General features: G+C 44.5%; 1 protein-coding gene across 2 annotated transcripts in view; it reads right to left on the bottom strand.

The window, feature by feature from the left end:
• Positions 1–27,693, bottom strand: part of LOC110503753 (cyclin-dependent kinase 14) — a 233,248-nt gene that overhangs the window by 170,535 nt on the left and 35,020 nt on the right. The window contains exons 1-2 of one of the 2 annotated variants that reach the window (XM_036970579.1): positions 15,634–15,818; positions 2,358–2,603 (exon numbers count right to left, since the gene is read on the bottom strand). In XM_036970579.1, the coding sequence (XP_036826474.1) occupies positions 2,358–2,588 (231 nt within the window). In that variant the 5' untranslated portion in view covers positions 2,589–2,603; positions 15,634–15,818. Of the gene's footprint in view, positions 1–2,357; positions 2,604–15,633; positions 15,819–27,693 lie in introns of those variants that run through there. The other variant, XM_036970578.1, reaches the window with a different exon arrangement.

Genomic DNA, 27,693 nt, shown 5'->3' with positions numbered 1-27,693 from the left:
CACAGATCTTCATTATAAAGGGTTTAAACACTGTTTCCCATGCTTGTTCAATGAACCATAAACAATTAATGAACATGCATCTGTGGAACGGTCATTAAGACACTAACAGCTTACAGACAGTAGGGAATTAAGGTCACAGTTATGACAACTTAGGACACTAAAGAGGCCTTTCTACTGACTCTAAAAAAACACCAAAAGAAAGATGCCCAGTGTCCCTGCTCATCTGCGTGAACGTACCTTAGACATGCTGCAAAGAGTCATGAGAACTGCAGATGTGGCCAGGGCACTAAATTGCAATGTCCGTACTGTGAGACGCCTAAGACAGCGCTACAGGGAGACAGGACCGATAGCTGATCATCTTCACAGTGGCAGACCCCGTGTAACAACACCTGCACAGGATCGGTACATCCGAACATCACATCTGCGGGACAGGTACAGGATGGCAACAACAACTGCCCGAGTTACACCAGGAACGCACAATCCCTCCATCAGCGTTCAGACTGTCCGCAATAGGCTGAGAGAGGCTGGACTGAGGGCTTGTAGGCCTGTTGTAAGGCAGGTCCTCACCAGACATCACGGGCAACAACGTCGCCTATGGGCAAAAACCCACCGTCGCTGGACCAGGCAGGACTGACAAAAAGTGCTCTTCATTGCCGAATCGCGGTTTTGTCTAACCAGGGGTGATTGTCGTATTCGCGTTTATCGTCAAAGGAATGAGCGTTACACTGAGACCTGTTCTCTGGATCGGGATCAATTTGGAGGTGGAGGGTCCGTCATGGTCTGGGGCAGTGTGTCACAGCATCATCGGACTGAGCTCGTTGTCATTGCAGGCAATCTCAACGCTGTGTGTTACAGGGAAGACATCCTCATCCCTCATGTGGTACCCTTCCTGCAGGCTCATCCTGACATGACCCTCCAGCATGACAATGCCACCAGCCATACTGCTCGTTCTGTGCTTGATTTCCTGCAAGACAGAAATGTCAGTGTTCTGCCATGGCCAGCGAAGAGCCCGGATCTCAATCCCATTGAGCCCGTATGGGACCTGTTGGATCGGAGGGTGAGGGCCAGGGCCATTCCCCCCAGAAATATCTGGGAACTTGCAGGTGCCTTGGTGGAAGAGTGGGGTAAGAATTCACAGCAAGAGATTGGCGAATCTGTTGCAGTCCATGAGGAGGAGATGCACTGCAGTACTTAACTGGTGGCCACACCAGATATTGTCTGTTACTTTTGATTTTGACCCCTCCTTTGTTCAGGGACACATTATTTAATTTATGTTAGTCACATGTCAGTTTATGTCTCAGATGTTGAATCTTGTTATGTTAATACAAAAATGTGCACATGTTAAGTTTGCTGAAAATAAACGCAGTTGACAGTGAGAGGATGTTTCTTTTTTTGCTGAGATTACCTAGGTAGCTAGCTAGCTAATTTCCTTTTCTTCTTATCCAACTGGTGAAACCTATCTAGCTACAGCTACCAGCATTTTCCTAGTTAGCTGCTACTGTTGCGCAGCAACTGAGTTGCACCCGGTTTAGAACTCTGAGATTCGTCTGAAAAGTTGTTAGCATTGTCAAAAATGCTCCAGAAAAAGCAATCAATTGTGAATTTAATAAAAACTGTTTAACCTACAAAACATATTCATTCCATGTAGCCTCGTTTTATTCCGACGCCCCTAATGCTAACGACTCCGGTAGAGTGGTTCTCGGTAATGGCCGTACGGATCATGACGAGAAGCGGGAGGGTGTCAAATTGGCTTACATGTGATGGTAGGGAGATTTGAATTTAACATTGCGCTTCAACCAATGCATACTATAGTTGTACCAACCAGTAAAATGTACTACAGGCCTATAGTCTGTACTGTATACTATCGACCTTACAGTATACATTGAATGACCGTACTGTGTATTGTATATACTGTACAGCAGGGTTCCCCAACTGGCAGCATGCGGCCCAAATTTGGCATGTGGGTGGTTTCATTTGACACCCAAGTTTTCAGAGCAAAAAATCAACAACCATTTAAAAAAAAAATTAAATGTTGGACATAAAAGACTGTAAAAACACCAGGAAAACAGCTCCAAGTGATTTGTATTTAATAAATCTGTTGCCATGTATTTCCACGTTTTAGTCAAGCATTATATCTGTTTGGGCTTCTTTCGGTCAACTTGCAGTCTACAAATTATTGGTCATTATGTTCCGGCCTCCCGACCATCCGCTCAACAAGCAATCAGCCCACGGCTGAATCTAGATGATGATCCCTGCTGATCAGTGAGTAGACAACAAACTGTGTATACTATAGACTGTGCTGTGTATTTTATATACAGTATGTAGCATACAGCATGTAGGCTACTGTATAGACTTACAGAGCTGGGGCTGGAGTGTCGGCGCAGTTTGGGCGACTCTTTCCCAGTAGAGGAGGCCTTGGAGGAGATACAGGCATTGTTCTCTGAGTGCACCCTCTTCACCTGGCTGGCGGGTTTCTCGAAAGCGTCGAAACCGCTCTGTGTCCGCTGAACCCTTACCTTCCTGTCCTCAGGGATGGTGTCCAGGGGCGTGATGACCGAGTCCTTTCCCTGGCCGCTGCGTGTGGACATCTTTGTGACACATATCTGAGAGGAGAGAGGGACCGAGAGAGAGGGAGGAGAGAAAGGAGAAAGAGGTTGAGCGAAAAATGAAAGTGAGGAAAATGATTCCATCTGCATTTACTGCTATTCGTACCAAAATTGTCCCACCCCACCTAGTCCCCTCCTCCTCTAGATCTACCTTCATGTAATCTCTCTGTCTGTCTCCATCTCTCCCTCCCTGTGGAGTCCCAGTGCTACCTCTCTCTGTTAGAAGGTCTTTATCTCCATATCCCTCTGATCAAAACTCAGCAACCATACTACTCTGTTTCTGCTGCTGCCTCTTTCACATCCCATTGCTGCTGTGCCTACACACACACACACACACACACACACACACACATGCTTTCCCTCTAAACACAATGCAACCTACCGGCTACTCCACAGCTGCCAAAGAGTGTGTTTGTTCCCTGGGCAAAAAAAGGACCAGGCAGCGTGTCGTGTTGTGCCACAGCCTACCTTTCAGATAAAATATTTAGTATTGGACTCCCCAATGAGCTGCTACTCTAATCACTACACATACACAGTGACCAGGCTGCAGAAGAGTCACCTTGCAGCTCTCAGAGCAGAGCAGCTCTCTCACCCAGGTTAGGATTAGGGTTAGTCACGCTACACAGTTGAGCTTCTGACAGGGATCAAACAAAAACAAAATCAGGAGAAACTGCCAAGAAAAAAATATATTTATTTTACAGCTAGAATCATTAATTGAAGCAATAACAAAGAGTCCTCCCCACCCGTTTTACTAAAAAGCTCAAACAAAAGAAAAGAAAGTAACTACACAGATTAATAAATAATATGTCTTGATATTTTATGGAGAAAGGCATTCTGCGTTAACTGTCTAAAAAATGTATGAAAAATGAGCGCTGCAAGATGTGCAATTTCATACCAAATATTGCGATTGTGAATTTGAGTTGCGAATTAGTGGTGTCCCGATACTCAATACTATCAAGATACTCAATACCATCAAGATACTCAATACCATCAAGATACTCAATACCATCAAGATACTCAATACCATCAAGATACTCAATACCAAAACAATACCACAGCAAAACAAGAAAGCATATTAGCCAAAGTCACAGAATGGCTCTTGATCCAGAAAAATGAACTCTGCTACTGCTCTGTTCAATCATTGGGCATCTTTTGAGTTCAACATCATGATTACATCAAAAAAAATGAAACTATCAATTTGACTTTGTTTTTAGCAATCTAACTACATAACACCATTATGGTAATAATTTAATGGTAAATCTCTATTGATAAACTGGGTAAATCAAAATGTAGCCTAGGCCTATCCACAGTACAGGTGAATGCATATTCAATAGGAGTGTGTGCATGCATTGAGTTATTTAGCTTTTTGGGGGCTGATTTCATGGGGCTACAGATGTTTCCCTTCCATTTGGGACTTATTTGTTGTATTGATCAACAACATCTGCATAGAAGAAGCTTATTTTATAAGAATGTGAGCGGTCTCTTTAACCAGTAATGACATCATTCACGAGGCAAGGCGGACCATCAGAGCACAGTCAGTTCACTGAGGCAATAGATCTTTAGGAGAGAGGTGAGAGAGAGACCGAATAAGTGAATAAATATGTTTTTGGTGGCAATCAGCTTTGAAATTAGCATATTTGGCGTTACAGTTAGCATATTATCACAAGTACTAGGATAGTGATAATAAAAGTAATAGGGTAGTGAATTGATGTTTGCTTTTATTTAGACTACTGCGCCACTCAGGAGCACCTTTAGCTGAAATGAAAGCTAGCCTAAAGCTGGAAGCTACACGTATCTTCTTGCATTGTAAAGTGTTCTAGCCTGTATAGCCATTGTTTTGCGAACAGTAATTAACAGTTTCAACATTATTACATGCCTGGTCAAATTACTCAAGTGTGTTAACTTCTGTGCAGCATGAGTGGTGGGGGGTTGGCTGCACTGGTAGACAGGCTTGATCCGTGAGACACATTTGACAGAAGTACCGAAACTACAATTCTAGTTTCGTAAAAAGTACATACGTTTCGGTATACAGTGCAACACTAATGCATGCAGAGTAAATCTCGACAACAACACACCAACATAACGCATGTCCCAAACATAAAGCTTTAACAGTGATTAATGCAAAAATAACATCAACAGCAATGTACAAGACCACAAGGCTTTGGATATATCACATCATTGCTATATGCCTTGGGTCCTATTATCAGACGCGTGTGTAAACGCACGCACGCACGCACGCATGCACGCACGCACACACACACACACACACACACACACACACACACACACACACACACACACACACACACACTTACTGCATTACAACCTCTCTCTCCCAGTTCCTCCCATTCCTCAGCCTCCCACATCCCACTTCCTTTCCTGACCTCCCAAAAATGTCAGAGTAAGACTCTATGAGCCTCTCTGGACTCTGTGGAGAGAACAGACTGGCTGACACACACACACAATCAGTCTATGGTTGTGACATGTGCAAACAAATATTTTTGCATGCTATCATTATATAATAGCTGTAGGCAGGGCATACTGTCTGTAGTTTACCTACTATGACACCCTGAATTAGTCTCTGTCACCCTAACCCAGATAGGACAGTCTCACTATGATATATGAGCTGCAAGATTATTAGAGAATGTATGGTAGTGGTTTAGTTACAATACAATATGAGATAGATAGATTATTAGAGAATGTACGGTAGTGGTTCAGTTACACTACAATATGAGCTAGATAGATTATTAGAGAATGTACGGTAGTGGTTCAGTTACACTACAATATGAGCTAGATAGATTATTAGAGAATGTACGGTAGTGGTTCAGCTACAATACAATATGAGATAGATAGATTATTAGAGAATGTACGGTAGTGGTTCAGTTACACTACAATATGAGCTAGATAGATTATTAGAGGGGCTGAATAATTTTGCACGCCCAATTTTTCAGTTTTTGATTTGTTAAAAAAGTTTGAAATGTCCAATAAATGTCGTTCCACTTCATGATTGTGTCCCACTTGTTGTTGATTCTTCACAAAAAAATACAGTTTTATATCTTTATGTTTGAAACCTGAAACGTGGCAAAAGGTCGCAAAGTTCAAGGGGGCCGAATACTTTCGCAAGGCACTGTATGTTGCATAAGAAAACAATCTGCTTTTATTAAAGAGTGCAAGATCTGTTTCCAAGTCAATAAATGTTGATTTAACTCGTTGACTGCTAATCTTTTCCTTTTGCGCATGTGAGAATCTCTGCGGAGAAACACTTGAACCTTTATTTAAGGCTATTTTCTGTGAATTGTGTCGTTATTATGTGCGACTACAGACAACTGTAAATTAGGTTATTTGCGGGGTTTCTTCGTCATTTCAATAGCATTGAGTCTATGGAATTGACTCAAATCTGGGTTTCTGATTGTAATTCAACTATTGGTATGTTTTGCCTGGACAGACACGGCCACCAGTGTTTGTTTAAAATATAAAATGAATGTTTTAACAGATTGCTCAGTTCAAATTGAAAGACTAATTAATTCAACATAAAAAGCGAGGCGATTTCGATGTAATACGTTGTCTGTTACCTAAATGGTCGGCTTGAATAACATACAGTATTGAGAATGGAGTCGTATTTAAATAACTAAATCAAAGAAGAGACAGTTTCCTAAATCTGATTAATTCTAATAATAGCGGATAGGTAATTGCGAAATTGTTTTTTCTCTTCTTCTTATGATGTATTTTATAAATGCGGTGCATTACATGTTACTTTTATAGTCTTGGACATGTCATAAGTGTAATCCGAAAGAGAAGAGAAAGTTGTTAAGTTTGTTTTTAACCTTACGATAAAGGTAAGCGCTGAACGTTGTTTGAGAATGGGTTATATTTTTTTCCTACTGGTAAGAATAGAAGAGTTGGTTGTGCTCGCTGGGCTATATCTCGCTGTAAGGTATTCAGTGGGACATTTGCATGTATTATGGGACATTATAATCCGTTTCCATTATGTGGAACAATGTCCGGTCATTAAAGTGGATTGCAGTTTGAGTTTGAGTTTATTTTTTATTTTTACAGGGACAGCGCACATTAATCAACGTTTCAGTAAAAGTGCTGGTTTTAGCCAGCTGGCTAATTGTCAACCGCAGTCCCTGGGCAGGTTATTAAAAACAATAACAATAACAATAACAATAAAGACAATCAAGGAGCAGTGAGCACATGCAGAGCAACATAGAACAAGCAACACGTAGCACGCAAAAAGCAACAACAAAAAAAGACATAAAAGCAACAAAGTGTTTCCACGCCTCACCAGCTACAGACAACATGGAAAGCAGCAATACACAGCTAGGGATTATGTTCACTAGTCTGATTGGCCTTTAGCCATGTCTTCATGTTATCTTTGAAGGTGTGATAAGTGGTACAATTGTGTGTCTGATGGAAAGGTGTTCCAGACATGGGAAGCTCTAACAGAGAAAGCAGATTGACTAAAGGTGCTTTTCCTTAAGAGAACTATACAGTCACCTCTCATGGCAGACCTTGTGGATCTGCTGCCATAGGTTTGGGTTTTCTGTACTGAGTGGAGGGGGAGCCAGGCCAATCACTTTGAGAGCCTGTTTGTAGACAGACTGAATGGGTATTAATGTTGTACAGAAAGCTTGGGCCCAACTAGACAAGCAGTATGTTAAGTGGGGAAGCAACATAGATTTGAAGAACAGTTTTGCTACCTCTGTAGTCAAACAATCGAGTATGTATTGGAAATTTCCTAGGTTGAATTTGGTAATTTGAGTTACTTTTTCACCTGCTTTTTAAAAGAGAGGTTGGAATCAAGTATGATGCCAAGGTACTTAAAATCGGATACCACCTGGAGCTTCTCCCCTGACACATAGACATCTGGCTCAGTGGCATCAGTTGTCCTCTTTGTGAGGGACATGCAGACAGTTATTTTTACATTGAGATACAAACATGAGTCACTGAGTCACTTTGTAAACTGGACCATTACAAGAATGAGTTATTGTGTAGCTTGTTGTTTGCCCTTTGCATTCAAATATATCACTATCATCTGCATACATTTGAACTTCAGAGCCAGTCCAGTACAGTATAACGTGGGAGTGAATTGTAAACGTTAGGGTAGACATAAACTTTTCTGAAGTTTTACTTTTCTGAGTTTCAATTAAACATGTGAATTATTTTGATAAAGAAATTAACTGGAAACCCAGGATACCACATGTATGAAATGTTTGACTGTTTTTCATTAACTTTTCTAATATAGTAAGAAACACTTCTTTGAAGGGTTTGTATGAACTCTGACCTCTGTCCTGAATTTCCAGTGTGTGTTGATCACCCTCATTGGAAAGCCATTTGGATAATGAATTTAAGGTAATTTGCAATACTGATTTGAATGCAATTTGTAACATTGATAATTATGATGAAGTTTATAGTTCTTTGCCATATTTGTGATTTAGACTAATGTGAAGAAGGAGAGGGTGTTGCCTTTGACTAAGGGTAGGCTGCCTTAAGTCTATTATCCTTTGGACCGGATGTGTACAATTCTGTATGGAGTTATTAAGGGTAGTGATTCTAATTCTATTTTGTTTTATTTTTTGATCCGTAGTAGTTTTGGATTGAAGTTTACACATATTGAGTGATATGTGAAGGAGTGTACAGTATTGTTGTGTTGTTTGTGTTGTCTGTTCTGTTTTGTTTTGATACAAATCTCACCAGATTAGGTCTGCTGGATTGTTGGGATTTCTCCCGATGGGTTATAGGTCTAAATTTCTGATCCTGTGGCTCTGAGATTAAGTTGACAGTGTGATGAAGGGTATAAGCCAATTTGAAAAATTGTTTCAATAGAATATGTTGTAATTCTCTTTGACATCTTTAGACATTGGTATTAAGAATAATTGGTAAAAGTAACAATTCATCATATAGTTAATGCTTGTCTGGATTTCCTGAATCTAAAATGAACTGAACTGTTGTTCTGATTTTTGCTCTCTTGAGGTTATCATGAAAGGTGACATCAGTCTGTGTTTTAATGCATGGAAGAGATAATTGGAACAAGTACCTCAAAACCCCATCTAACTGGCTGAAGAAAAGCCAAAGGCGCTCAAAATCGCCCTGTCCGCACCACTTCTACTGAAAGAGTCCTGAGCCAGCAACCTGTATGTAACGTCCGATCTAAACTGTCAACTGTTTTTCTCTCATGCAATTTCTCTCAGGAGTGTGACAGATGTCCACGTGGGGTGAGCATGGCAAACAATCTGTTCCAAACTTCTCTTATGTTGCTGGTATAATGGTTGACGAATGGACAAGACATAAGGTAAAGGTGATGGCGGCTCAGGTGAGACATTGAAATTGGGACATTATCATGGACCCATCCACTTTGAACTGTAAAGCTATCTGAAGAAGACTGTCATGACGTTGGCCTGGGGGGTAGGTTAATGACAGTCATAAATACTTCTTCCCCACTTTTTTCCTCTCTCTACCCTACTGATGTTACATTTGCAAAACCCTTGGTTAACATAGAGATTCTGGGAACATCAGAAGATGTGGGGAAATGAACTATATTCTGGTAATCCGAACAATTGAACATATGCGGTGGTACTTAATGAATATGATGTCAGTTCGGTTGTCATCTGAGACATTCTCATCAATGATAAGATGACATAAACTCTACAGTGGAAAGTCTACAAATGTTTGAATATGAAATTATTCGTGATGGGATGAAATGTGATTTTAGCTTCTAAAATGTGAGATTTGGGTTTTCATAAGATAGGTGAGGGACATGGGCTATAAAACTTTTCAAACACGCCCTCCTCTCCCTTCCTATATAAGCCCTTGACGACAATGTAACCTCCTGTTCTGAGGACGTGAGGACGACGGTCCGATGTCAGAATGGTTCAGATATCAGATAATATCTACAGAACGAAGCCAACATCAGCGTGAGCTTTGGTTGCGAATGGTATGAACTTTGAACTCTTATTCACTACAGAAGTGATACCTCCTAGCTGTTGAGTTAGCAACAGCAGATGCAAAAGCAGGTTAGGAAGGAACAGACAGAGTATCCAGTCTACCACACAACAACATTAGTACAATGTATCCAATTTACCAGCAGAGACATTCTTCAAAGGACAAAGGACTCGGTTTGTCAACACGGCCTTCCATCTACCACCAACCTACCAAAGCGCAGCTCAGAGTAAATATTTATTGCATTTTCCTTTTCCAAATGTGCGGTAATTTAGAATGCATAAAATACTGTATTTACGATAGCACAGCTTCTCCCTGTGTTCCTCAGTCTTCCCGCTCTTTCACTCAAACCCAGACCCTTTTCTTTTGTGCAACCAGCTGTCATATCTGTTCCGCCCGCTAGGGACGTTTTCCTTTATGAGGTCATTTGTAATCAAGTTATGATTTAATTATGTGTATGTGTAATTCTGTGTGATTAGTTAGGTATTTAGTAAATAAATAATTAAACCCAATTTTGTATTGCTGATTCAACATGTTAGCCAGGGTTCGTGCAGATAACCAATAATTTACAACTTTCAGATGAGACTGAATTAAGATGACGATTAATATTGACTGCTATTGATGTAAAGTATTACTAGGTCTATAAGAGTTTATTCGGAAGATAATAGCTCTATAAATATTATTTTGTGGTGCCCCGACTCTCTAGTTAATTACATTTACATGATTAGCTCAATCAGGTAATATTAATTACGGAGTAATTATTTTATAGAATAGCATGTCATATCACTTAATCCGGAATAGCCAAAGACACGACAAGACAATGAAGAAGACGCCAGAAGAATCAGTGCCTGAAGGGGGGGGGGGGGGGGGGGGGGGGGGGGGGGGGTCAACTGTGCCAAAAATGTATTTCGACCTTTGTGGTATCAGGTTGATTGTAGAGGTCTACACACTACATCAAAGCATAGTAATTTAGATGAAGAATGCATTAAGATACTGATCTGTATTATAATCGTGATAAGAAAGTTAATATTATAACTATAGGATAATTATACTGTATGTTAATATAAATGTACATTCTGCCAATGTTGATGTGTGTTAAATTGAGGGGTTTTGACTTTGAGTGATAGGATCTATTTAAATCACTGAGCAATGTCATTGTGAATTTGGTTTGGATAATTCAATGGGTCTTGATTATGATTTGGAAAATGAATGATTTTTAAAACTGATGGATTGATTGGTGAATGGGGAGAGTGAAACGGATCCTAATCTATTTGACTTATTTCCGTTACCAAATTACATGTTTGATGATAATGATAATACTCAGAAACTATAGCAGGTATGATGGTAATGGCACATAGAGACTATAGGAGTTGCCTTATAAGTAGATCCAGAAAAACACTGGTTCCAACTCACGCAACATGACTACAAAATATCTAATAAGTTACCTGTAATCTTTGTCAAAACATTTCAAACAACTTTCCTAATACAACTTTAGGTATTTTTTAACGTAAATAATCAATACAATTTAAGACGGGATAAAATGGGTTCAATAGCGGATAAAAACAAAGTGGAGCGAACTTTCAGGTCGCACGCGCCCCCAACCAAAACAATACACTAGACTCGACCCTCGTTCTGAACAGCCCTACTTCTTCATTACAAAAAGGAAAAACATCAACCAACTTCTAAAGACTGTTGACATCCAGTGGAAGCGATAGGAACTGCAAGCAAGTGCCTTAGGAATCTAGAACCACATAGAAAACCCATTGAAAACACTGTCACCTGAAAAAAAAAAATCCTGGATGGTTTGTCCTCGGGGTTTCGCCTGCCAAATAAGTTCTGTTAAACTCACAGACATCATTCAAACAGGTTTAGAAGCCTCAGAGTGGTTTCTATCCAAATCTACAAATAATATGCATACCCTAGCTTCTGGGCCTGAGTAGCAGGTAGTTTACTTTGGGCACGCTTTTCATCCGGTTGTGAAAATAACACCCCCTAGCCTAGAGAGGTGAAAACCATCTCCCAGAGAGGAAAGTAACTGTAGCCCTCTATAGAGATACAAGATGAGGCTGGGCTAGAGTTAGCGATGGGGAAAAGAGGTTCAGATAAAGTAAGTCTGGGCATTGGGTTAGGCTTTGGGAAAGGTAGATGATTTTCAAACTTTTTCCCCCCAATTCACTTATATCAGCTACAGTATCTTTGCACACAGCGGTGTTGATAAGAATGATGTATATAAACCCTGGATTGCCAAATGCTATGTAATGACTATTGAGAGGCTTTGAAGCCAGTGGTCGGCCATATTGGCACTCCCCAGTAGGAGCAGTCCTCCATTGGGAATGGAGTTCTACAGTATTTCAATTCAATATTTCAAGGACTAAATGACATGTATTGAAGTATTTTATTTATTTATTAAGGTGTCTGTAATAGAATAAACGTGGCAAAAACTAACTTAGACATTAATAAATGTATTTCTATAACTTCCAAAATATGTTTTTTACAACAGTGAGGGAGTGCCAAGATGGAGGCACGATGGCTTCAACACAGTGCCCCCATCAGACATCTAGTGTATAAATCATTGGTTAATAAGCCTGACTAGAATAAAACACTAATTCAAATAGAGCAAACCAGACTCTTTACAGCTGTCCACAAAACAGAACTGTGTCCTGACCTGTCCCTCCATCCCTTAATCCCTCTGTTCTTCCATCCTACAATCCTCCATCCGTCCATACCTCTGTCCCTCAATTCCTCTGTCCCTCAATCCTTCCATCCATCCCTCCTACAGGTATCTATCTATCTATAGGTTGTGTGAGTTGTACAACCCTTCATCCATCTAGAGCCAGCCATCCAACCAGTCAGTAAGGTAACCATCCAGCCAGCCGACCAGTGGCCCAGGCCTCACCTCCACCTCCTCCCTCTGATTAGTACCAAGAGAACTTGGCTCTGATTTGGATGAAGATGTAGGATAAAAAACTCATATGAGTAAATTGGCAGGCTTCCCCAGCACTTCCAGCCTAAGGAGCCAGAAGCATGCAGGGTCACTCAGACCAATCACTCTGACACTTACAAACTCCAGTGTGGATCTCTCCCTACTCTAGACCAATGCCAACAACCCAGCTCAGCTATAGTTCAGTCCCTCACTGTTCAGAGCCAACCAGAACAAGGAGAGGAGACCAACAATGGATCAATAAGTAGAACAAGGTAATCTAATCCACTAGACACTAACACATCACAACTAAAACCTCCCCTCTATTTAGGAGTGTTGACGTGTTGGATGTAGTGTCTGACAGAATGTGCCTCTGTTGTGGTTTTGGTCCAGGGCAGAATGACTGTTGGCTTAGGTTCAGCCTTACTGACACTACTGTAAGAGATTCAACACTGGGCTGGGCTGGGCTTGTCTGAAGACATTACTGTTAGAGGAATAATAAGATAGATTTACGTCTGTCTCCAGACGAGAGGGAGGGACTGGGAGGCCGGCCATCTAGAGGGAGTCTTCTCATTCTGTAGATTGGCTTGGCTTGGCTTTAGTCCTGCAGAGCCAGAAACAGACAGTATTCTGAAGGGCAAGTTAGGATAGGATGGCTTGGAACAAGGTGGGATGGATGGGGTGGGTCTTTGAAGTAGGTACAGTGGGTTTAGTGGGCATTTGAACTTCAGCAAGTGGAGCAGCAGTCCGGTGATGCGATGATACCTAATCCAGTTGTATCCGTTAATGGTTCATTCCATGCTTTTCTACTGGACGCAGTGGTTGATCTTCCTACAGTAAATTATCCCCATTTACTACGAGACATACCACTCCAACTACAACAGCTGCTGTGTGTGAACCACTAAATATGTATAACAAAATATAGAGAGTGGATTATGAAGCCATTAGAAACGTATCTCCATGACGATTCAGACATATTTTCCTCCTTTTATGAAAGTAGCAGTAAATCAGAGATTAATGAATGCATAGGCGACTGCCCCCAGACAGATAAGTGCTGTAGTACTTATCATACCAGGTTGAAGTGACCCTTCTCTTCTCTTCTCTCATAGTAGCTTAGCACCATAGAAATACAAATTAATTCAATGTGTTTATAATATATTCATCAATGGTTATCACTTCATTGGAGCCTACTGTCTCCATATTACAAATCATTATCATAGTACTAAGGCTACCATTGTTCTCTATAGAAATCGATCTGACGTAAACAGAACACTTACATAATGAGATTACTAGCAAGATATACAAATATACCACCGGGAAGGGTAAGGCGGAGGGGCAGCATACATGATAGATCAATATCTGGAACAGGGGTAGGCAACCCTGGTCCTGGAGTGCTGCAGGTAGGACAGGTGGGTTGAATTGAGGCAATCGCTGAACTGATCAATTAACTTAGTAGCTCAGTGTGGTGCCTAGTAGGGGGAAAAAATCCTGCAGTATCTGCGGCACTCCAACAACAGCGTTGCCTACCCCTGATCTGGAAGATCAAACAGTCTAAATCTGGCTTCATAGCAGATGAGACAGGATTACAGGAAATGTAAAGGGCTCAGGTTTGAACCCAGACATGTGCCTCCTCATAACTCACGACCAAAAGAGCACCACTTCAACTTAGGCCCTACACTCTTAGAAAAAAAGGTGCTTTCTGGATCCTAAAATGGTTATTTAGCTCTCTGCATAGAGGCCCTTTGAAGAACCTGTTTGGTTCCAGGTAGAACCCTTTTGGTTCCAGGTAGAACCCTTTTGGTTCCAGGTAGAGCCCTTCTGGTTCCAGGTAGAACTCTTCTGGTTCCAGGTAGAAGCCTTTTGGATCCCCTTTTCTCTAAGTGTGTAGACTCAGTCACTCTTCCTTAGGCCTCTCTGCCTTCTTCCCCTCTTCCTCCCTCTCCTAACCACTTGGCTCTCTCATCCACTCCTCTCTTATTTCCCTCGTCGCTTTCCCTCCCTTTTTGTCCTCATCATTCTCTTTCTGAAATCAGTCCCTGTTCTCTTCTGGTCTTTCTAAGTAGAAGAGGGAAAAGAAAAGCAGAAGCAGCACCCCTCCATGGCTCGATGGTTTAGCCTGGTTGATGGGCGATAGATGTAATAAATATACATTTCAAAAGTATCTATCTATCGCCCATCAACCAGGCTAAACCATCGAGCCATGGAGGGGTGCTGCTTCTGCTTTTCTGTTGTCTGCTTGTTTCTGTTCATTTCTCATCTCCCATCTCCTTAGAAAGACAAGAATGTATGTTGTGTCGTATGGCCCTGCAGAAAGCCCAATGCACAGCCTCTCTGCCTCAGTAGGGTTCTGTGAGGTGTTAACACAGATGCAGATCGCCGGTCAGACGGACACTCAGACCAGTGTGATATGTGAGCAGCAAACACTGTTTCAGAGTAGCCATTTAGATGGGCAAATCAGCACCTCGCAGCACAACAATGGAAACATACCTTTTAGTCCTGAGGGAGGGAAGGAGGAGGCGAGAGACAGAGAGGCAGAAAGAAGAATAATGATGCTCTCGTTTGTGCTTGCTGAATGAATGCAACGTAAAGAACCTGTATAGAAACTGCAGATGAGACTTTCCAGAGTTCCAGAGTCAGCTCACCGTGTTCCACACACAACCCCTCCCCCCTGCGTCTACATAACCTCGTCACATCCTCCCTAATCACTATCACACACAGATAGTCTCAGGTGGGCCTGCGTGGAGATAGCATGTGAGCTCATCATGGTCCACAAACACACACACACACACACACACACACACACACACACACCCACATACAGTCACACACACACATAGAGAGATGCACATACACGCACCCACAATAAGTCACACACACATACACACAGAGATGCACATACACATTCACGCACCCACACACAGCACTGCTGCTACTCCGTCTATTTCTCTACATGCCCTAGATGGTAAATGGTAAACATGCCCATCTAATGTACTGTACAGCATGTGTGTGATGTGTCTGGGGAAGACTATTCCGGCTGAGCCGCACACACACACACACACACAAGCCTGCACGCACTGCTCTACCGCGAGAGAGCGATGAAGGGAGAGAGGGAACTAGGGATTTGGGGAGGAGGAGAAATCATCAGTAATCAGTTTGTCTTCTTACCTTATAGCAGGACACAGCTCACCTGGGATTCTCTGGAGAGCAGACGGAACACACCGCACCACTAACACCAATCACTGTCCTCTCATTTCCCTGCTAACAAACTCAAAACATCTCCCTCTCTATCCCTTGCTCTGTCTCTCTTTCTCTCCCGCTAGCCCTGGCAGGTTGGAAACGAGGAGATTGTACTACAACACAGGGGGGAGTGAAACTGGAGGGGGGGAAGTGGCAGACTGACGCGTCACAATCCTCCCGGGCGCTGGGTGGAGAGAGATGATGTGTTGTGATTTGAGACGAGAGGTACGTTAGGAGACAGGCTGTGACGCAGCAGATGGCTGAGGGGTTCTCCTGTGTCCATGTCAACGATCCTGGAGCACCGGCGGCCCCCGTTTAGCAATGAGAGATGGTGCGGCCGGTGGAGTTTGAGGAAGCAGACTGTGGCAGCAGCAGCAGTGTCTGCAGCATTAGCAATAGCAGTGTAGCAGTGTAGCTGGGTTAGACCATGCGTGCACTGAGCTGGGGTTGGCATCAGGGAGAGACGGGGCTCACACAACACTATCGATTGTGTCTATCTCTCCTCTATCTCTCTCTTCTCTCTGTACAGCACAGTACAGTACACACTTAGTCTGCAGCACTTAGATGAAATATGAAACCCTTGCCATACCCTGCTAGCCTGCATCCATTAATCTAGCCCTGGATGAGAAGCATCAACAACAATCACAGAGGAGAGATGCATGGGGAGACACTCCTTAAGTGCTGTCAGGGTTTAGCCTCTCTGCTTATTTACACTGCATGGAGCCATAGCAGGAGACAGCAGAGTCAACTAGCTCTCACAACATATTACATTCAGAATACATTCATCTGATATTGTCTCTTCAATGTTTCATATGGAAGTAGTGTGTGTGTGCGTGTGCGTGTGTGTGTGTGTGTCCTTCAGAAATGGTATAGAAGTCAACTAATTATCTTCCACTGTGACAGCGCAATTTGTGAAAACACCAACATCATGACCCTGTCACATAGCACACCACAAACCACAGATAAAGGGAGAGAAATGTTACTCTCTCACTTTCTTAGTATCAGTCTTGCTCTCTTCCTCTCACTCTCCTCCTCTACCTATCCATTTCTTTCTCTCCATCTCATACCCTGACTGACAGGCGTGTTGCAACAGGAACGAGAGTGTGTCCATTGTGTTGTGGAGGCTCTTCATTAACATACCTGATATCAGGCAGAAAAGCGTGAAATCCACATTAACAATGTTATATCTCGAGGCTAACAAATGGGCATTCTACCCTGGCAATCATAGAATATAATTCAGGAAACACTTCCTAATTAGCATCCTAATAGAATATTAATTGGTAAAAAGAGTCCTGGGTGGTGCAGCGGTCAAAAGCACTGCACCGCAGTACAGATGCACCACCACAGCCTGCAGTTCCATCCCAGGCTGTGCCACAATCAGTCGTGACCGGGAGCCCCATAGGACGACACAATTGGCTCAGGTAGGGGAGGGTTTGACCGGTGGGGATTCCCTTAGCAACTAACACCCTGTGACAGGGCCGGGCACCTGCAAGCTGGCGATCGTCAATCAAACAGTGTTTCTTCCGACATATTGGTGCGGCTGACATCCAGTTCAAGGGAGCTGGTTGTCTGTTATTGTACATATACCAACATAACATCTGAGGATATCCTACAAGAGATCCAGACATCCCCTGACAGGAACAATAAGCTGCCTGAACTAACTATAGGCTATTCAAAACACACACACACTGAGGGGGCTTGCTTGCCGTATTGGAGGGTGCTAGTGCATGAGTGGAGAATCCAAGAGGGCTCTGGGTCATGTATTATTCACAGGACACCCTGCCTGCTACACACACACACACACACAGGGAACCAGAAGGACCACCAGCTGAGAGGGAGAGAGAGAGAGGGAAGGGGTATGGCTGAGGGCCTGTGTTATGATGATGATGAAAGGGGGGTTAGAGGGAAAGGAGGTGAGAGGAAGTGGGGCTAGAGACACAGCAGGGGGCTGATAGACCAGAGAGAGAGAGAGATTCATCTGACTGGGAGCAACACAGTAGCAGTGCCCTCTGGCCTGCCCTTTCTCTCCTGTCATCCATCCTTTCCATCCCTCCATCCACGCTGACAAGGCATGCCCTTCAGCGTTTCGCCATTCACCACTACTGCTTTACACCCATCCATCAATCCCTCTCTCCTCTCCTCTCATACTCCCCCTTTCACCCAGAGGAGAAAAGCAATCTGTATATCCACTGGAGTCTACAGCAACCCTACAAGTCCTCCAATCATCATCACTCCCTCCCATCCCTGCCATGCATCATAACTCATCTTGACAGATGACTTCCTTACTCCCATCCACTCGCACTACCTCTCTCTGCCTCTCTCTCATGTGTTGTCTGTATATTTTCCCTTGTTTTCAGTGTTTCAGAGCTGAGAGAGAGTTTATCTTTCTCAGGATACAGGGCCAGGGCCTGGGTCGCATTTCAAACACTCTCTCCTTCCATCCTCCCATCCATCAGAGGAGGGGTAATGTAATAACACTCTCTCCCTCCATCCTCCCATCCATCAGGGGAGGGGTAATGTAATAACACTCTCTTCCTCCATCCTCCCATCCATCAGGGGAGGGGTAATGTAATAACACTCTCTCCCTCCATCCTCCCATCCATCAAGGGAGGGGTAATGTAATAACACTCTCTCCCTCCATCCTCCCATCCATCAGGGGAGGGGTAATGTAATAACACTCTCTCCCTCCATCCTCCCATCCATCAGGGGAGGGGTAATGTAATAACACTCTCTCCCTCCATCCTCCCATCCATCAGGGGAGGGGTAATGTAATAACACTCTCTTCCTCCATCCTCCCATCCATCAGGGGAAGGGTAATGTAATAACACTCTCTCCCTCCATCCTCCCATCCATCAGGGGAAGGGTAATGTAATAACACTCTCTCCCTCCATCCTCCCATCCATCAGGGGAAGGGTAATGCAATAACACTCTCTCCCTCCATCCTCCCATCCATCAGGGGAGGGGTAATGTAATAACACTCTCTTCCTCCATCCTCCCATCCATCAGGGGAGGGGTAATGTAATAACACTCTCTCCCTCCATCCTCCCATCCATCAGGGGAGGGGTAATGTAATAACACCCTCTCCCTCCATCCTCCCATCCATCAGGGGAGGGGTAATATAATAACACTCTCTTCCTCCATCCTCCCATCCATCAGGGGAGGGGTAATGTAATAACACCCTCTCCCTCCATCCTCCCATCCATCATAGGAGGGGTAATGTAATAACACTCTCTCCCTCCCTCCTCCCATCAATCACTCACTCTCAGTAGTCTAACTTCTAGGTTAGACTACTGCAATGCTCTACTTTCCGGCTACCCGGATAAAGCACTAAATAAACTTCAGTTAGTGCTAAATACGGCTGCTAGAATCCTGACTAGAACCAAACATTTTTATCATATTACTCCAGTGCTAGCCTCCCTACACTGGCTTCCTGTCAAAGCAAGGGCTGATTTCATGGCTTTACTGCTAACCTACAAAGCATTACATGGGCTTGCTCCTACCTATCTCTCTGATTTGGTCCTGCCGTACATACGTACCTACACGTACGCTACGGTCACAAGACAGTCCCTAGAATTTCTAAGCAAACAGCTGTAGGCAGGGCTTTCTCCTATAGAGCTCCATTTTTATGGAATGGTCTGCCTACCCATGTAAGAGACGCAAACTCGGCCTCAACCTTTAAGTCTTTACTGAAGACTCATCTCTTCAGTGGGTCATATGATTGAGTGTAGTCTGGCCCAGGAGTGGGAAGGTGAACGGAAAGGCTCTGGAGCAACGAACCGCCCTTTCTGTCTCTGCCTGGCCGGTTCCCCTCTTTCCACTGGGATTCTCTGCCTCTAACCCTATTACAGGGGCTGAGTCACTGGCTTACTGGGGTTCTTTCATACCGTCCCTGGGAGGGGTGCGTCACTTGAGTGGGTTGAGTCACTGATGTGATCTTCCTGTCTGGGTTGGTGCCTCCCCCCTTGGGTTGTGCCGTGGCGGAGATCTTTGTGGGCTATACTCGGCCTTGTCTCAGGATGGTAAGTTGGTAGTTGAAGATATCCTTCTAGTGGTGTGGGGGCTGTGCTTTGGCAAAGTGGGTGGGGTTATATCCTTCCTGTTTGGCCCTGTCCGGGGGTGTCCTCGGATGGGGCCACAGTGTCTCTTGACCCCTCCTGTCTCAGCCCCCAGTATTTATGCTGCAGTAGTTTATGTGTCGGGGGGCTAGGGTCAATTTGTTATATCTGGAGTACTTCTCCTGTCCTATTCGGTGTCCTGTGTGAATTTAAGTGTGCTCTATCTAATTCTCTCTTTCTCTCTTTCTTTCTCTCTCTCGGAGGACCTGAGCCCTAGGACGATGCCTCAGGACTACCTGACATGATGACTCCTTGCTGTCCCCAGTCCACCTGGCCGTGCTGCTGCTCCAGTTTCAACTGTTCTGCCTTATTATTATTGGACCATGCTGGTCATTTATGAACATTTGAACATCTTGGCCATGTTCTGTTATAATCTCCACCCGGCACAGCCAGAAGAGGACTGGCCACCCCACATAGCCTGGTTCCTCTCTAGGTTTCTTCCGTGGTTTTGGCCTTTCTAGGGAGTTTTTCCTAGCCACCGTGCTTCTACACCTGCATTGCTTGCTGTTTGGGGTTTTAGGCTGGGTTTCTGTACAGCACTTTGAGATATCAGCTGATGTACAAAGGGCTATATAAATACATTTGATTTGATTTGATTTAATGTAATAACACTCTCTCCATATCAGACAGCTGAACACCAGCATCCTAACCATCCACCAGATAACACCCCAGAAACATTACTGAAACACATCAGTCACAACAAGGAAAGACAATGTGGTTAAGTATCAATCAACAGGTGGTGGAGGAAATGGAGATGAAGTGGTTGGACTGTTGTGTCATCGTCAAAGACATGAAAAGCTACATAGTGCTGATATACTATAGTACTGATATATCCTATGCAGTAGGTGACGCTTGCTATTTTTTAAAATATGTTATTTCAGTTTAAATCATCATGCTTCTTATAAAATACTAGAGACACCAATAACAGCTTCACTTCCTCCTTCTGAACTCCCCTCCAAAATGAATATATTCCGTGTGTATATTGTTTGGTACAGATCTCTTCAAACCGCCTGGGTCTCATTAAGATTACTAATGTAAGTTAACAGCTACTGAATTAAGACAAGTTAAGCATTTCTTTGTGTACTGTTCCTCACGCTCAAGAGTGACAAGGCAATTTGTCTCATTTGGAAGTCTAATGAAACAAGCTCCAGAATCACAGGCCGTGTCATTTAGGATCACAGGGCTTTTGTACCGAGACGGCTTTCAGTTGCAAATAGCCCAAACTTCTGCCTTATAACAGGATGCATTCATGTTTCTGGGCCTTGAGATGACAGAGAGAAGACACCACACTCCCTGGGCTGGACTTCCTCACACAGTACAAAAGGGTAAAATAAAAATAAAAGAGGGAATTATCATCCGAGTTCATATCATTAGAAAACTCCTTAGTAATAAAAACGTAGAAAATAACAAAGTCAAATGAAATAGCAGTAAAGCAATGTGGCAGTGACACATAAGCTAATGTATTAAAGCGTAGATAGCACAGAGGCAGTATAACCTTGTATGGTTTGCCTACAGGCTGATGCATCTCTGTGGTCATTCATGTTTCATTGACAGGGAAGGACAGGGACTAAAATGTCTGACTTCACATGCACAGATTTGATCATTCTAGAGTTCAACTTCCGGTGGCCAACTTTGTAGGCAGATGAGATGAAGGAAACAGCCTATAGGAAGGCCATTAAAACCAGCTCACTGTGTCCACACTGCCAGTGAACATCACATTTGCATCACACTGCCTGGTATAATTGGCTTAGCCCTGCCTGGGCACCATACACAATATATTTCATCTTAGAGTCTGTCTGACTGTGACGCTGTGTTCATACAGTGAAATCATTTTGTAGTATTTATACAGTGAGAATAAGGGAGTACCTATATATTTCAAACATACACCGTGAATAGGTCCATATATTAGACTCCTCCCACTGTAACAGAATAAGGCCAATCAGAGCATTCCGATCCCTGACTGATTTACCTCTCCGAGGAAGGAGACAGTTCCCCAAGGGCAAAAGCATATAACACAGCAGAAACCCCATATCCACTTCACATCAGCCATGATGAGGTACAGCACATCCTACACAAGACAAACTAAACCACCACACAGCTGGTGCTTTTCTCAGTCCAGCTGTTTGTTTTGGTGTGTGTGTGTGTGTGTGTGTGTGTGTGTGTGTGTGTGTGTGTGTGTGTGTGTGTGTGTGTGTGTGTGTGTGTGGTCTTGTTCTATCCTCATCCCCACAAGGATAGTAGAACAAGGAAAATTCTCCCTAATGCGGACATTTCCCACAACCCCATGAGGACAAAGGCTATTTTAAGTTAAGAGGTTTAGGGTTAGAATTAGGGTTAGGAGCTGGGTTTATGCTCTAGGTTACGGGTTAGGGAAAATATAATTTTGAATGGAAATAAATGTTTGGTCCCCACGAGGATAGAAAAAACAAGTGTGTGTGCAGTGATATTCCTCTTGAACTCAGACAGCACATCTGTTCCTCCCCTCTCCTCCACCTCCCTCCCCCTTCTGCATTAGGTTTTAGGATGCTGGTGACACGCCCCTGGCTCTCCTCCAGAAGACAGACTCCATACTCCCTCTCTATCTCTCTCTCCCCCTTCCCTCTCTCCTACACTCCCTCCCTTCCTCCCTCTGTCTCTCTCTCCCTCCATCAGGCCTGTCATTGTTATTCTGCTCCTCTCTCCTCTGTATCTTCCACCTCTGGGCCCAGGCAGCATCAGATCAATAGAAGAGACCCAATCACAAACACCAAGACAAAACACACCCAGCCGCCACAACAGCACTAAACACAACACTGCTTATTGGAAAACCTGCTGATTGCCTCCACAGCTCAGCGTTGCAATTAATTGAAGACTGATTAATGAAACAACACCTGTAGCCTCGGGGCCTAAGGGGACGTGGTCTTCACACAATTACTTCTTAATAGCGGGAATGGACAAATAGCTCATCAGTTGGCCTGTCTTGTCTGTCTGTTTGCTAGTGAGGAATCACCCTGAAGCTTTGTGGCTTTGTTGCTGACTAAAATGCAAATCACTCAGGCTGATAACTGCAATCCCAGCGACATGAATAAGACTCTGCTCCGGAGTCAGCGCCGGCTGAATTGAAAGAAGAAGAGCTATAATCCCTATTCTATTCATCACTGAGCAGCTCTGGGTACCACGATGTGTCCTAAATGGGACCCTATTCCCTACATAGTGCACTACTTTTGACCAGAACCCTACGGTCCCTGGTCAGAAGTAGTAATTTACATATGGAATAGATTGCCACTTGGGATGCGGTCCATCGGCTCCAGGAGCACAGATAAACTCTCAAAGAGATGGTAGTTGAGCTAACATCATCCACAAAGAGGAAAAGTCTGGGAGCCATAGAGCCATAGGGCTAAAGAAAGACATCTAATAGTGGATTGACCTTGGGATGACCCTGCTTCATACTGCCTTCAGATGGACCAGGAGGAGAGAGGAGGATCACCAAGGTTGAGGTTCACTAGAAGTGTAGGGATATGGGGCTATGTATGACTTCAGAGAGGATCCTCCTTTGTAACAACGGAACGTTACGTGGTTCTGGGTGGTGGTGCTGAGTTTATCAAGTCGACTGGCTGGATGGATTTCTAAAGTGAGAGTAGAGTAGTAATTTGCAGGAAGATGGTTTCAAATGAAGGGTGAATAAACTTGGCATTTCAGACTGCTGAGAGAAAAGAGACCTAAGCCTATTATTAGGAGCACTTTCAGCAGAAAGTCAAATGACAGCGTACTCTACCTTTCAAGTTAGATATGGTCTTAACTGCTGTCTACCTTGCTGACTAGTGATTGTTGCTCAAAAGACAGAAGGGACAGATTGGTACTGTGAATGACCACAACGAGACAAAACTACAAATAAACTTTAAATGAACTCAGAGCATCATGTGACCAGTAGATGGCAATGACTCACCAACAGGTGAGATAAGATCAGCACAGTCACAGGAGCAGTGCATTGATTAACACTATCAAACAAGAATGTGCCACAACTGCCAATATCAAGAGAGGCTATCAAGTGGAAAGACATGCAATATTAAAGCAATGCCTCAGAAACATATGAACCCTTCTCTGTACTATTGGTACCTCCCTTATAGACTAGAGTCCAATTCAATCAGAGCATTGTCCACACATAATCTGACTGACACCAGTCTCATCCAGTGCCGTTAAGAGAGAATCTCTGTTCTCAAGATGTGAATCTCAACACTGAGTAACAGGGACGGGGTTATTGGAACATACCACTAGGATGACATCATGCTCTACCACAGGGTCAGAAAGGTTTAGAACAATGATTGACTAATTAATTGGCCAGTTTCCATTCAAACATTCATGCCATCACATGAGAGAGATTCATCTCAGGCCATTCATTCATCCTTAGTCCAACTGTGATACAACTCTAAATAATGTTGGGCTCAGACACAGAAGGGTAAGTCCTCGATTCATTCTCATCAGGGCAGGAAATGACATCATAAAGTATGGGAGTGATATAATCTCAGAGGCCCTAGTCTCTGTTCAGCCAGTCCTTCTAATGAAGCCAATAGGTTATCGCTAGCCATCTGTTGAGACCGTATATAATCTTTACTAAAATAAGAGGTATTAAGCAAAAAACACTAGTCTTGTCACAGATAATTTGTAAGACCGAGGTATGGTAAATGTCAAATCTGATTTTTTCTGCTGTTATCAAAGTGAAGTAGCAAGCAACACTAAATATCTACAATGGAGAGAAAGAAAACAATTTTTCCATCCCCTTTGCGGGCTGGTAAACTGTTGAATGACAAAGTGCCTTATCGGGCGTTAGATAAGAGGAGGTCACAGCCTCACAGAGATAGAGACAGAGCTATGGAGGAAGAAAGACAGCCTTTGTTATCGCTCCATTTCAGCCAAGCAGGGCTGTCAACAAGGCAGCTTTTGCCAGCTTTCCAGGGAGAGATTTCCATACATCCATTCCTCCATTCAGTAGGATGTGGAAACTACAGTACTGTATGAATGAGGAGGTGATCTGCAGCCAAATTGCAACATACTATGTCGGTATAGTGTGTCCATGGATGGGACTGCATCTTCAGAGTGTTCTAGAGAATTCTTTGATCTCACTGCAGAAGAACTTCCTCCCTGCATACAAAACACCCATCACATCTGATTATGTTTATGACTGACTAAAATGTCCATTAAACTTCCATTTATGCAGCATTGTGCAGTCATAACAGCATGTGTTGCTGCAGTGATTAATAATTCAGACTTTGACATTTACAGTTTGGTTCATTTGGCATGTTTTCCTGGAGCAGAGGAGTAGTTAGTTATGGGAATCAGCACATATCCTCCATAATTACATCTGACTCTGTGTGTGTGTGTGTGTGTGTGATCCAAATGAGTCGGACTAACCTGCTGCTGCCGTCGTTCAGAGTTAATTAGAGGGTTTAATATAGACACCAGCTGCTGCTCAACATCTAATCACCAACAACTACACACACAGACAGAGGAGGGGTTGGACACTGCAGTAAGACCCTGGCTGAATCCCAAATCACCCCCGTCCCCTCGACCCTCCATTTGTGCGCTCATGTACGAATCCGCCGTTTGCACAAGTGTGAAAGCTGAGGGAGTGAAAATGATCGAGGGTGTAGGTAGGGGCTAATTAGACCCTCCTTTAGCCACTTTGACCGATCCAGCAAGGCTGCAGGCTTCAGAGTGAAGTGCTCTCCCAACACGCACTGCGATATGTTTGGAGTTTGTGCAATTTAATACAAAAGAATGGGGAGGCGTGCCTAATTATACTGTATGCCATGTGCATTTGCTAATGTCTGATTTCGAGACTTGACACGTAACAGATGAAACACCTCTCAAATTAAATGTTTAACTGTTACTGAGGTTTAAATCTAGCAAAACAACACGGGGTACTTGTTCATTTGAATTTCAGGCTTGTTTTATTTGTAAGTGGAACATGATTTGCATCATTCAATTCACGTGTGTGTCCCGAAGTTGTTTAATTATTGATCCTCTTGCCACTCTCTGAAAATGTATTATTTTTTTATTGCTACTTTAGGTAGCGTTAGCTAGGGTTGTACCTGCTCCAAAAACATCTTATTTTTTAAATAGTGAGCCAACATGTTTTCAGCACTTGTATTTCCTTGACTGTTCGAAAAACATTGTATCATGGCTCTCTATTGTCTCTCTGCAGCAGACATTTAGTGAGCAATATATTGTGAACATGAAATCACAGCATCCAATTGCAGTCAAATGAAATTGTATTTGTCACATGTGCCACAGGTGAAATGCTTACTTACAAGCCCTTAACCAAAATGCAGTTCAAGAAATAGAATTTAGAAAATACCCTCCCCCTGAGGCGCTGCTCTAGCAGCGCAACAACACCGATGCAGCTGCCGAAGTGGCGGCGTCGTCGGACGGGCCAGTTGTGGCTGCCGAAGTGGCGTCGTCGTCGGACGGGCCAGTTGTGTCTGCTGGAGTGGCGTCGTCGGACGGGCCAGTTGTGGCTGCCGAAGTGGCGTCGTCGTCGGACGGGCCAGTTGTGTCTGCTGAAGTGACGTCGTCGTCGGACGGGCCAGTTGTGGCTGCTGAAGTGGCGGCGTCGTCGGACGGGCCAGTTGTGGCTGCCGAAGTGGCGTCGTCGTCGGACGGGCCAGTTGTGTCTGCTGAAGTGGCGTCGTCGTCGGACGGGCCAGTTGTGTCTGCTGAAGTGTCGTCGTCGTCGGACGGGCCAGTTGTGGCTGCTGAAGTGGCATCGTCGGACGGGCCAGTTGTGTCTGCTGAAGTGGCGTCGTCGTCGGACGGGCCAGTTGTGTCTGCTGGAGTGGCGTCGTCGGACGGGCCAGTTGTGTCTGCTGAAGTGGCGTCGTCGTCGGACGGGCCAGTTGTGGCTGCTGAAGTGGCGTCGTCGTCGGACGGGCCAGTTGTGGCTGCTGAAGTGGCGTCGTCGTCGGACGGGCCAGTTGTGGCTGCTGAAGTGGCGTCGTCGTCGGACGGGCCAGTTGTGTCTGCTGAAGTGGCGTCGTCGGACGGGCCAGTTGTGGCTGCTGAAGTGGCGTCGTCGTCGGACGGGCCAGTTGTGTCTGCTGAAGTGGCGTCGTCGTCGGACGGGCCAGTTGTGTCTGCTGAAGTGGCGTCGTCGGACGGGCCAGTTGTGTCTGCTGAAGTGGCGTCGTCGTCAGACGGGCCAGTTGTGTCTGCTGAAGTGGCATCGTCGGACGGGCCAGTTGTGTCTGCTGAAGTGTCGTCGTCGTCGGACGGGCCAGTTGTGTCTGCTGAAGTGGCGTCGTCGTCGGACGGGCCAGTTGTGGCTGCTGAAGTGGCATCGTCGGACGGGCCAGTTGTGTCTGCTGAAGTGGCGTCGTCGTCGGACGGGCCAGTTGTGTCTGCTGAAGTGGAGTCGTCGTCGGACGGGCCAGTTGTGTCTGCTGAAGTGGCGTCGTCGGACGGGCCAGTTGTGGCTGCTGAAGTGGCGTCGTCGTCGGACGGGCCAGTTGTGTCTGCTGAAGTGGCGTCGTCGTCGGACGGGCCAGTTGTGTCTGCTGAAGTGGCGTCGTCGGACGGGCCAGTTGTGTCTGCTGAAGTGGCGTCGTCGTCAGACGGGCCAGTTGTGTCTGCTGAAGTGGCATCGTCGGACGGGCCAGTTGTGTCTGCTGAAGTGTCGTCGTCGTCGGACGGGCCAGTTGTGTCTGCTGAAGTGGCGTCGTCGTCGGACGGGCCAGTTGTGGCTGCTGAAGTGGCATCGTCGGACGGGCCAGTTGTGTCTGCTGAAGTGGCGTCGTCGTCGGACGGGCCAGTTGTGTCTGCTGAAGTGGAGTCGTCGTCGGACGGGCCAGTTGTGTCTGCTGAAGTGGCGTCGTCGTCGGACGGGCCAGTTGTGTCTGCT

The sequence above is a fragment of the Oncorhynchus mykiss genome, chromosome 3 (assembly GCF_013265735.2).
Source record: "Oncorhynchus mykiss isolate Arlee chromosome 3, USDA_OmykA_1.1, whole genome shotgun sequence".
Classification (NCBI taxonomy): Eukaryota; Metazoa; Chordata; class Actinopteri; order Salmoniformes; family Salmonidae; genus Oncorhynchus; species Oncorhynchus mykiss.
Note: the sequence above shows the minus strand (reverse complement) of the source record. Positions and strands in the feature narration are given on the sequence as shown.